The 12,284-nt window shown below is 43.7% G+C and overlaps 1 protein-coding gene across 2 annotated transcripts in view; it reads right to left on the reverse strand.

The window, feature by feature from the left end:
* LTN1 (listerin E3 ubiquitin protein ligase 1) overlaps window positions 1-12,284 on the reverse strand; it is a 53,032-nt gene that overhangs the window by 22,296 nt on the left and 18,452 nt on the right. For both annotated transcript variants that reach the window (XR_009451721.1, XM_059686268.1), the window contains exons 11-18: window positions 12,136-12,177; window positions 8,608-8,797; window positions 7,702-7,941; window positions 6,519-6,672; window positions 5,653-5,797; window positions 4,873-5,059; window positions 3,127-3,286; window positions 1,963-2,067 (exon numbers count right to left, since the gene is read on the reverse strand). Coding sequence is in view for 1 of the 2 variants with exons in the window: in XM_059686268.1 (XP_059542251.1) it covers window positions 1,963-2,067; window positions 3,127-3,286; window positions 4,873-5,059; window positions 5,653-5,797; window positions 6,519-6,672; window positions 7,702-7,941; window positions 8,608-8,797; window positions 12,136-12,177 (1,223 nt within the window). In the remaining variant the exon portion in view is untranslated. The remainder of the gene's footprint in view (window positions 1-1,962; window positions 2,068-3,126; window positions 3,287-4,872; window positions 5,060-5,652; window positions 5,798-6,518; window positions 6,673-7,701; window positions 7,942-8,607; window positions 8,798-12,135; window positions 12,178-12,284) is intronic.

The following is a 12,284-nucleotide window of genomic DNA, read 5'->3' on the forward strand; positions in this document are numbered from 1 at the left end:
GGATTAGAAGATCAAAAGATCTGACTGTATTGTACTCTGGTCATTTCAAATTGCTTCCCAACAAACACACACACACATAATCCATTATACTTTCACCAGAAATGCACACAGGAGTGTTTTGCTGTGCACTCAATGAATCTTTTAAATTCCTGGCAATATGGTCGATAAAATATGCTTCTCTTAATCTGTACCTCCATCATTACTAACGAGGCAAATCCTTTATACTTTACATTTCACCTGTGAATTACCTGCTCAAGTCCTTGACATATTTTTCAATTTGGATTATTTTACTAATTAATAGAAACTATTACATAATATGAACATTAATTCTTTATTAATTTGCAAATGTTTTCTCCCATTTTGTCACTTGGCCTTTAATTTTGCTGTATTTTTGTCATACAGAAGTTCTGTTTTTTAAAAAATATTTAATTCTGGAGTGTGAATACAGGGTATATGCAATGCAACCAAACTATGCACTTAAGAATGCATGTCAGTACTAATTAGTTCTAATAGTTTGTTAGTTAATTCCCTACACCAGTGATTCCCAAAGTGGGCGCTACCGCCCCCTGGTGGGCGCTGCAGCGATCCAGGGGGGCGGTGATGGCCACAGGTGCATCTGTTTTAACTTTTTTTGTATTACCTATTCTGAGTTCAATAAATAGTTTCATAATTTCAAACTTCAATGTTTCTAATTTACACCTTTCTTTACTATATTTTACGAAAAAGGTAGAAACATTAATACATATATCTTTCTGTTTAATAGCTATTAAAATTTTAAAAAAATTAATTTCCAGGGGGCGCTGAGTAATATTTTTTCTGGAAAGGGGGCGGTAGGCCAAATAAGTTTGGGAACCACTGCCCTACACTTTTATAATCAGAAAAAAATTTAAATTATGCTGGATAAAACAACCAATATCAAAAGATCATAAACTGCATTCACTGACATCACAGTCCTAAGTGATGCAGTTAGAGAGGGAGGACAGAGGACTGGTGGAGGGATGAGGAGGTGGGATGCAGGGAGGTGGCTGGGGCTCTGAAAGGATCACAAGGGCCCTTATGATCAACACTGTCCTATATCTCATCTTGAGACTTCGGTGGCTGGTGCTCACACATGTGATCTACACAGAACACACGGAAGCAAATGACAACATGTAACCTGGTGGACAGATCGCATCCATGCCATTTTCTTAGTTGTGAAATTGCACTAAAGTTACGCAAAATGGTGCCAATGGGGGAAACTGAACTATGGAATCTCTTTGTATTAGTTCTTATAATTTGCATGTGAATCTTTAATTATCTCAAAATAATAAATCTATCATTACATCAAAGTACTAAGTTTTAACAATTTTAAATAAGATGTAAAACACTGACATTCGGTTCACAATTCTGCCGTGCCAGAACACATGCACGTCACCCCTGACGACTTCTCGGAAGTCAGTCAATTCCAAGCCCTTGGAGAGCCTCAGCCGAGTGCCTCCTGGGTGCCCGGCCTCTTTCTCTAGCTCGAGCTACACCTCTCGTATCTCCAACCACAGCTTAGCTCTTTGTCTTAGGAACGTACTTACTGCATTTCTAGAATATGCTTCCATAGGGTGACCCCGATGCAGAGAAGAGTAAGGAAATTTTCATAGAGCAAATGATGTAATGGAAAAGGATGCAAGAGACGGAAAAAGGAAAGACATCTAACCGAGATTTTGGGGGAAAGAGAACAAGTTTATGAAATGCTACTTGTGTAAAACAAGCATGAAATTCCACAACAAAGTGTTACAAAGTTAAAATTGATGATAAAAAAGAGTGTTCCCAACTGAAAACAGCTGAAACTGTTTTGTCTTTAATGCTCATTTCCTTTAACTTAATTTCTTCATCCCCTGGACCACATTTCCCTACTCCTCCGACTCTGCTAGCTGGAGGGAGCGAGGTGGCCCAACAACACATTACAAAGGAAACACTAAGCGAGTCTACCCTTCTTTCCTCCTGTAATGCTGCTTCACGTCATCAGGTGACACACTTCCGGAAAGGACCAATTTAGCAATAATAAGAGACCACAGGGTGCCATGTTCCATGGATCTAAAAAAGGAGGAAATAAAACCTATTTAGAAAGTGCACGTAAGATTTTTAAACACTGTTACAGAATTAAATCAATCCTGGGTTTCTGTTACCGAAGGAAATCCCCTCACGAGGGCGTCAGCTCCGCAGAGGCCTGCCCCTGAACGGCTGCGGGGCTGGAAGGATGGGGCGCCGAGGCTCCTGACAGAGCTTCCCAGCACAGGGCAGCCCTCAGCCCGCGTCCCCACAGGGACGACCTCACACAGCAGCCTGCACCGGGGAAAGGGCACCTCCCGGGACACGGAGGCTGCGGACTGAGGGGCTGCGGAGGCGAGCGCCGAGGGGGCAGTGCGTGCAGTGGGACGGCAGAGGAAGCCCTGACCAGCGGTCAGCCCAGCAATTTCAACCACTAGACATCTGACGGCCGCGACCGCTGCGACGACTGGTTTCCACCCTACTCCTCATCCCGGGGAGGGCTTATGATTCTACCATCAAGAGGCAACTGCAGCCGAAACCGGTTTGGCTCAGTGGATAGAGCATTGGCCTGCGGACTGAAAGGTCCCAGGTTCGATTCCGGTCAAGGGCATGTACCTGGGTTGCGGGCACATCCCCAGTAGGAGGTGTGCAGGAGGCGGCTGATTGATGTTTCTCTCTCATCGATGTTTCTAACTCTCTATCTCTCTCCCTTCCTCTCTGTAAAAAATCAATAAAATATATTTTTTTTAAAAAATATTTTTTTTAAAAAAAGAGGCAACTGCAAGAACACGCAGCACACAGGCACTTGGAATCCCAGCAGCGGAGAAGGGGCAGAGGCAAGCTGAAGCCACACCCACAGGCTGTTCCTCCATCACCTGCCCCTTGAACATGTTCATACAATAATACCACCAGCAAAGCTCAAATATCTCCCCATAAAAATAGACAGTACCTCGTATCCATAAGTTTTTATCATTAAAAATTCGGATTAATTTAGATCAACCTCTGAATGAAAAATTAGTATGAAGAGGGCTTAATTTTTTAGAAACAAGCCATAAAGTAGTAAAATGGTCATTTAAAAAAATGGAACTAGAAAGTGATTTTTACCTGTTAAACAGCAGGTGCAAAAGGCCAGACGTATTACCAAGTCCACATAAGTTATCGTATGTAATATTCATTTTTTCCAGCATTTCACAAAATCCGGTGAGGAAAGCAGGCGGGTTGTCCAGCTCCTCACACCACTGCAGCGAGTAGAGCAGCTCTGCGGCTGAGAAGGGGTGCAGGTCACAGATGCGCTCTGCCCACCACTCCCGTCCTGTCACTCCCCGGCCCCATTTCCTAACACTGGTTTATGTCCACTCGTCTCAGACGATCTGTGAACTGATTCAAATCTGCTTTGAGGTTTTCAAGATGATGAGCACTGAGAACATGTGTTTGACACAATGTACCACTCCTCTCCCAAATCTTACTCCATCCCTTTGTGGGCAGTTAGAAATGTGACAGAAACCTTCGTTACCAGACGAACAACTAAGGGACCCACGGCCTAAGGGAGACATTCCGGCCAGTGTGTTACGAACGGGCAGCAGGATGCAGCAGGGGGCGGGGCTTCGGCGACTGATGGGGCTGTCTTCCAATGGGCTGTCCACAAAGTTATCAACTAGGAAAATACAACCTCCCTCACGGGACTGTTGAGAGAGTATCTTTCACAAAACCTGGCGTGTCGTAGGTTTTTAATATACATTTAGTCACAACTCTCTTTTATAAATCCATGTATGATTTGGATTTTGAAGTCAGAAGGCTAGAGACCTGGCTAAAAATCTAATCCTCTCCTTTTCAAGCTAAGTAATTCTCAGCAAATGAAGATAAGAAAAACAGCCCGGCCGGCATGGCTCAGTGGTTGAGCATCGGCCTATGAACCAGGAGGTCACAGTTCTATTTCTGGTCAGGGCACATGCCCGGGCTATGGGCTCAACCCCCAGTAGGGGGCATGCAGGAGTCAGCCAATCAATGATTCTCTCTCATCATTGATCGATCTCGATCTCTCTCTCTCTCTCTCTCTCTCTCTCTCTCTCTCTCCCTTCCTTTCTAAAATCAATAAAAATGTATTTTTAAAAATTAGGAAAAAAAGATAAGAAAAGCAGTCACATCTAACTGATAGGATTGATGAGAAGATTGAATACATGATGTTGTCAGTTTGGAATTAGTGACACAGTTAACAAAAATAAGTGATCACAAAAATGATGCTCTACTTTCCAGTTCTGCTCTGAGCAATGTCCTGTGTGCTCATCTCCTTGCCCTTCACAGCACGTGGGGCTGGCCAGCCAGTGCTCTGCTGCCCCCTCAGGCACAGCCTCCGCCCAGCGAGGTCCCGGCTGAGGGCTTGCCCACGAGCCGACACAGGAACTGGAAAGGCCCTCCACTTCCAGCGCCACCCTGTCCAGGTCCCAGGGACCTGCGATTCTACACCCTGGGAGCCCACCTGCCAGGAAAAGGACTTCAGCCCGACGGAGCGGGACAGCAGTCCACACACCACGTCAGAGTCAGGGCCCTCGTGAGCCACCAGACTCGCCAGCATGTCCTCACGGCCGCAGGACGCAGGGTCCGCGGATGCTCTGTCCTGCTGGCTCGAAAAGTGTGCTGACACCAAATTCCGCTCAACACCCGACGCGTTGAGAGCCACGATTTCATGTTTCCACCCAACTTGCAACTTAACATTCATCACTTAACTGACCTCACATTTCTCATTACTAAAAGAGTTAATTAGGGGCTGAAGATTCTTGATTCTTTATGGATTTAAATCGCAGTATAATCTGAAGTATTTCAAACTTCGTATTTATGCTCACATATACTTACTTATTTTCTCAAGCTCATTATTTTCTAGGACTATTTCCTTTTTCAGCGCAACTAATATCATTTTGCTCAATAATGCCGAAGTACACAAATGGCTAGGAAGTTTCTCTGTATCGTGTTCTTTAAAATCTGCTTTGAAACACTCATAATTCAAGCTCAGTCGTCCTTCTAAAAGAGGTCTATGCAACCACTGTAAAAATATAAATTATACACAAAGTCATTACATATTCTATTTACCACCAAGTATACAACTAAGACAGGAAACAAAAATACAGTTATCAGAATATTCAAATCGTCATTAAAATAACTTCAAAAATAAAGTTATTAGCACCACCACAGAAGCCTAAGCTTTGGTTTCTGCTACAGGAGCCTCTCATATGCATGTTTCTGCAGACCCTACAGACATCACATACGATACAGAGCACTCAGAGGCATAAGAGCCAAGTGAGCTACTCATCTCACTCACTTGCTTTTCTTCGCCAGAAATTAATACATTGAACCTCGATGAAATCCAAACCTCAGAACGATGAATGCTCTCCAGCCTCAAACAAACTGCAGCGGGAAGGCCGGGGAGGGTTGGGGGGCAGGAGGTAGGGGGGCAAGAGATCAACTAAAGGACTTGTATGCATGCATATAAGCATAACCAATGGACATAAGACACTGGGGGATAGGGGAGGCTAGGGGACTGTCTAGGGCGGGGGGATAAAATGGATACATATGTAATACCCTTTGTAATACTTTAAGCAATAAAAAAAAATAAAAAGGAAAAAAAAAAAAACACACCTGCTTAGGCAGAGACTGTCTCATCTTCTCCCACTCCCTGGGGTCCGGCATCACACTCCCAATGTAGACGCCCAGGAGGGAAGGATCTTCGCTCTCCAAGAGCTTGTTCAGCAAGTCGTCCACAGCAGACAGGAGTCCCTGGAGGCTGAAAGTCACGCAGAGAACTCAGCTGCGCAGGGATGCCGACTGACACATGGTGAAAGCCCACGGCAGAAACAGCTTACCTGAACTCAACGACCAGCACAGCACATGCAGGCGGCCTGTCCACGCCCCTCCTCCCAGCACACACAGGCCACCTGGGGACGCAGTCCCACATTTATGACTGAATTGAGTGATACTTGCACCTCAGCATGCAGGGGACCTGCCCTACTTCAGATCCGACCTTTCTGAAACGCAGCTCCCTTGTTCCACAAAAAGAGCATGGTGACCAGACAAATACCTGCCTCAATCCCAAGGCCTCTGGGTGCATCTGCTTCGTTCCCACTTGTGTAAGTGGGTTTAGGTTGAGCTGTGAAATACACTGCAATGCAAACGCCTTGAAACCGTGGCTGCCAGACCAGCCAGGTCACCAGGCGAGAACCATCAGGGACCAGCCAGGAGAGGCTGTGGTCACACGCGCCCCGGTGAGACAGAGGACAGCACCAGCACCCGGCCCGGGAGCCGCCAGGAGTGGGCGGGTCTGTCACAACAGTCACTCTTCCATGAGCTTAAACGATGACCCATGTGGGAAATCCTCTCGGGAGTCCTATCGATTTCTTACGTAACAAGTCATTTTTCACAGGCACCCACACTAGTTATGGAGCCTGAGGTCAGGACAGTGATCAAGTAATAAGAGCTGCTGTGCAAATGAGCACAGACATGGTCACCTCGTAAGGTCCAGGGACGGAGACTGCGCCTGGGTCTTCAGCCACAGAGCCGATGCGCGCAGGAAGGCACTCTGCTGACCTGGACGGCCGGGGTGGTGGACCAATAAGTTCACGCCAGAGAGCCAAGTGTTTTTCAGTTTACAGATAAGGAAGTCTAAAACAAAATGTCAACAGGAATTTGTAATCCCACCGGAGTAACTATGATCATTACAAAACATCTGAAAGAACTCACTGCAGATCTCAGAATTCTAAGGTGCCATTTAAAAAAGAAAACAAAAATTACTACTCAATGTCAAACAAAATGTGTCATAAATATGCAATAATAAAGCTAGCTCATGCCACATGAGGTAAAAAAAAATGGTACGATTTTTAAAGTTAGCTTTTTTCTGTTCTGAAATTCTTTACAAGAAAGGTGTCCCTTAGAAGGTGTGAAAAATAGTATACCTTTTCCAAACAGAGAAGTTAGCACTGAAGAAGGGTGGGAGAGAAGGGCTCCCTATCAATAGTATTTTTTAATATTCCTTTTATAAATAAGTCTAAATTAACACAAGGCAGAATATAGTCCTTAAAAAGACAATCTAAATTTCATTTTGACATACATCAAGATTGAAATTTTCCATTAACGTTGCGGATGGATCATGAGAATTCTCGTGTTTTCATATTAAACAGTGTTTCACAAAGTATCATACTTTAAAAAGATATTTGCTTGTAAGAACATGTAATAACTTCAAAATGCAATGGGTATTTAATTTCAAAGCGTCCCTTTAACATTTATGTAAAACGTTTTTTGTACTTGTTCAATAGAAACTTATCTGGCCACTGGGTAAAGCTAGCGATAAAACTAGTGGTCCACATTGTGTTAAGAGAAAGAGATGTTAATAAATGTGGAAACTGAGGCATGAAGAAATTAAGCAAACTGCCAGAGCTCCTGAGCAAAGGGCTAACATTCTAACCAGGGCCCCTTGCAAAAGGACTTCCTTGATATCACGTAAGAACTGTAGACATCGTGTCTCTATACATCTTTAACATGGTTTCAAGGCTGAAAGTATTTAAGATTTGCAGCCCTTTACTCAAGAGTCTGAACTGTCACACACATTAAGACTCAGTTAACGAAGCCTGGCACTGACACTGCGAAGGGCAGGGCCAGAGCTTCCAGCAGGACCTGTGAGCTGTGGGCTGTTACCTGGCAGGCGCCCGTGTGCTCTGCTCTGAGCACACAACTGAAAGAGAGTGAGCAGCAGGTCTTCCGAGGACGGCACCAGCAGGCACCCTGTCACTGAGCTGAAATAGTCATAGGCCACATCACAGGTAAAAGACACCGAAGAGTCAATATTTTCAGCTTCTGACAATTTCTTTATGTTGGATAAGGTTTCATGAAGTTTAACAATAATTCTTTCAACATATACCTCTCCAATCAAGTAATCTAGAGAAAAATAATCACAAATAGAAAATATTAGCAGTATAATTTTGAATAACTTCCACTTGAGTCTTTCTATGCGTTAAAAAAAAGAAAAAGGTGCTAGTGTATTAGACAAAAGAAAATCATATCAGCCAGTCAATCTGTTCTCACATAGAAAAGCCCTTATGTAAAAAAGCAGGTCTAGCCCGGCCGGGTTGCTCAGTGGTTGAGCGTCGACCTATGAGCCAGGAGGTCACGGTTCGATTCCTGGTCAGAGCACATACCCAGGTTGTGGGCTCGATCTCCAGTGTGGGGCGTGCAGGAGGCAGCCAATCAATAATTCTCGTTCATCATTGATGTCTCTATCTCTCTCCCTCTCCCTTCCTCTCTGAAATCAATAAAAATACACTTTTAAGAAAAGCATCTTTACATTAAATTTAAAAACAATGCTCTACAAAATTAGAAGGAAGAACTTTGCTAAATTCAAAACCCTTTAGAAATAATAAAGATATTAAATGTCATCCAAGTTATGCTACAAGGATTAGCAAACATTTAGGGTACTTACAAAATTAAGATATTTTAATGAAGTATGTCTTGTTATTCTCAACCGGTAATATGCAAACTTAGGAGCATGAAACCCAAGTGACGGTATTATTCCTACTGAGAGACAAAAGCCGCCGTGTTGCCTACCATTGTTAACATGTTGGGATAACACCAAGCCTAAGAGAGCCCATCGCTCTGAGCAGTAAGGTTCAGAAGTCACTGTAGATCCCAAGTCCTGGTTGCAAAGACGATCCGCCAGGGTTACCAACTTCTCTCCGAGGATATCTCCTTTCAGCCAAGAAATTACTAAAGCATGTTTATCTGAACGAGAACATGCCTAAAAATCACAATTAGAGCAATGATTAGAGACAGGATCAAAACTGTATCTGCCTAACGGAGTACTGTACCAGTCCATATGCCTCCCCTTGTCACGTGGCCTGGCACCACGCCCCTCCTCCTCCTCAGGTCCAAGGCTGGGTCACCTGCTCCCACTCGGCCTTGCGCACTGCACTCCATGCTTTCCTCATCCATCTCCCCACCAGGAGTACCCCCTCTTCCCCACTCATCACCATCCCGCCTGCTGCATGAACCCCCCATCCTCTCCAGCCCATGCTCATCACTATCTGTCTCAGACTGTCTAAGGCACTTACTGGACTGCATTACTATTTACACTGTTTCATCTGCGTGTGTCTTGTTTCCAATGGGACTGTCAGTTCCTTGAGAGCAGAGACTGTCTTAAACTTCTTTGACACCTATCAATACTGCAGACATGCTCAACAACAGAGGGCTCAACTTGGAGGACACTTTTTTTAAATGCTCTACAGGTATTCAATTTTGTTCATTAATTTTGCGAAATTAAAGAACAATTAATATGTAATAATGGTAAATTACTTCAATATGAGTAATGGGACTTAATATTTCCACAAATTCTTTGAAATAGTTACCAGGGCCAGATATCTGACATCATCTGGTTTATTTTCATGGGGTGGGGAAGCAAGGAAAAAAGGTGTAAATCCACCCCCAAAAGCTGATCCACGTTCCCAGAGCTTCTTTTGCTTTAAGGGCTGAGAAGAAAGGAATTTGCAACTTGGTTCATTTCAAAGCAATCTAAGGAGAAAAAAAATCCAAGTGTGGATTGGGTAGTGCCTGAAAAACTGCTTATCCTTTTACTTAAAAAATTGTAGGTAAAGGGGGGACATCTGTGATACTCTCAATAAAGATGAAAAAAAATTGCAGATAACCAGAGCTTTTCTTTTAGCCCAAGCTTTACCACTATTCTGGCTTTATGACTTTGGGCAAATCTTTTTAAATCCTCACCTAAGTATATGTTTTCATTGATTTTTAGAGAGAGAGGAAGGAAAAGGGTGGTGGTGGGGAAAGGAGGGGAGAGAGAGAGAGAGAGAGAGAGAGAGAGAGAGAGAGAGAGATCAAGTGTCTCCCATACAGGCCTGGACCAGGGAACGAACTAGCAACTTGTGTGTCCTGATGGGAAATCAAACCTGTAACCTTTTGGGATAGGATGACATTCCAACCAACTGAACTACCACTGGACTAGGGCTCTAGACAAAACTCTCTCTCTCTTTTTAATATTTTTTATTGATTTCAGGGAGGACAGGAAAGGGAGAGATAGATAGAAACATCAATGATGAGAAAGAATCATTGATTGGCTGGCTTCTGCACACCCCCTACTGGGGATCGAGTCCGCAACCCAGGCCTGTGCCCTTGACCGGAATCGAACCCAGGACCCTTCAGTCCACAGGTCAATGCTCTATCCACGAAGCCAAACCAGCTAGGGCTGGACAAATCTCTTAAATCAACCTGGACCTATTTCCTAATTTGAAACACGAAGATTAAACTAGAAAATATCTAAGGTCTCTTTCTAGATACAAAATTCAGGTAGTTTTTAAAGAGGGTGACTTTAGGGCTCTGCTCAAAGTATGAGGTTGCATAAAAAACAAGGGAAACTAGAGTTTAGACGGCTACAAAATAGGCTTTCCTAATACAGCGTACCAAATAAACCAATCTATTTTACAGAATCCTCCAGAATCCAGAAAATAATCTTCTGAATAAAATGTGTCTCGGTAGCAAGGTGTGAAGTTCAACCTCTCACTGCTTTAACGCAGCGACAGAGAGGAGACCAGCTCAAGGAGACGGGAAGCTGTCTGCGAGCACTTGCGGAGGGGCCAGCCCTGCCAGGAGGACGGACTCCAGCACCCGTGCCTGGTGCACGCAGGCCCTTCCTCCGCCGCCTGAGTGCACGCTCTCATCCGCGTCTCGGCCCTTACTCTGACTCTAGACCTGTCAAGCAGCTCTCGTCAGGGTGGCTCTCCACGCAGCCCGCCTATGGGGAGAGAAGGCACTGGATAAGCTAATGCGAAGATGTGCCTGGGAAGTTACATTTCTCACTGAAAAACGGTAACTTTCCGTTTTTCTTTTGTGAAAATAAACTATTGGGGGAAAGGGGACGTCACTGTGTAATTGGCAGAGCTTCTGTTTTGCAAGATGAAAAACCCTGGAAAATGGCTGCACAATAATGTGAGTACACGCAACACTACTGCACGGCACACTGAGACACGGTTCAAGTGGTAAATTTCACTATGTTATAACGTAACTTCATTTTATTTTTAGTTATTTTTTATTGATATGAGAGAGAGAGAGAGAGAAAGAGAGAGAGAGAGAAAGAGAGAAAGAGAGAGAGAGGCATCGATTTATTTATGTATTCATTGGTTGATTCTTGTATGTGCCCTGACCAGGAATCAAACCTGCAACTTTGGTCAATTAGGAAAGCTCTAACTAACTGAGCTACATGGTCAGAGCTGTACCATAATTTTAAAAGAGAGAAATGCCCTAGTCGGTTGGCTCAGTGGATAGAGCATCAGCCTGTGGGCTGAATGGTCCCAGGTTCAATTCCGGTCAAGGGCAAATGCCCCCGTTTCGGGCTTGATCCCCAGTGGGGGGCATGCAGGAGGCAGCCAATCAATGATTCTCTCTCATCACTGATGTTTCTCTCTCTCCCTCTCCCTTCCTATGTGGAATTTTTAAAAAAAAAATTTTTTTAAAGATAGGAAAACACTTGTAAATTAAAGAGTTATCTGTATAAAACTTAAAAAATAATCTAAAATTGTTTAAAAAAATTTAGGTAGCTAGTCATAACATTTCTAGGGGTAGAAATGTGTTGTTACATTTGTACCTTCATTAGGAAAGACTACTGAAGCTATTAATTTTCGAAATTGTTTATGGTCCTTGATTTATTTTCATTATTCTCATCACCAATTTCTTATTTAGTCCAGCGGCCATCAAAGGCTGGAAGCTGGGCCAACAAAATTCCTGATGTGTTCTAGCCAAAGCTGGAGCCAATCAGTCCATTTATATAGAAGGAAAAGTAAGTAGGGCAAGAGTAGAAATTGTAGGCTGCTTAAAAAATAAACTTTTCACTCTGCCTTTGTTAGCTGCTAAGAAACAACCCTGGATTTCCCAGAGCCTGTTCAACCATCCCCGATATTTCTAACCAGAAAGGCAAGCAGCAACGTCTTCCCCAGTGATGGGAAGGTACAATAACGAGGAGGTCCTCTAACACAGACACCTGACCACATTCCAGGGTGTGACTGTGACTGTGGTGTCAATTTTTCTATACCCATAAATACACAAAGAAAAACGAAATAATCCCTGTGATACCTTTTCAATGACCTGAAGAACCGAATTCCATTTCAGATCCACCTAAAAGAAGAAAAAGACTCAGAAACAATCTCTGGAAGGAACAGTAAACATATACACGTAAAGTAACCATGTCATCACTGGAAAAAAAAAAACTTTTTTAGCTCATC

The sequence above is a fragment of the Myotis daubentonii genome, chromosome 3 (assembly GCF_963259705.1).
Source record: "Myotis daubentonii chromosome 3, mMyoDau2.1, whole genome shotgun sequence".
NCBI classification, from domain to species: Eukaryota; Metazoa; Chordata; class Mammalia; order Chiroptera; family Vespertilionidae; genus Myotis; species Myotis daubentonii.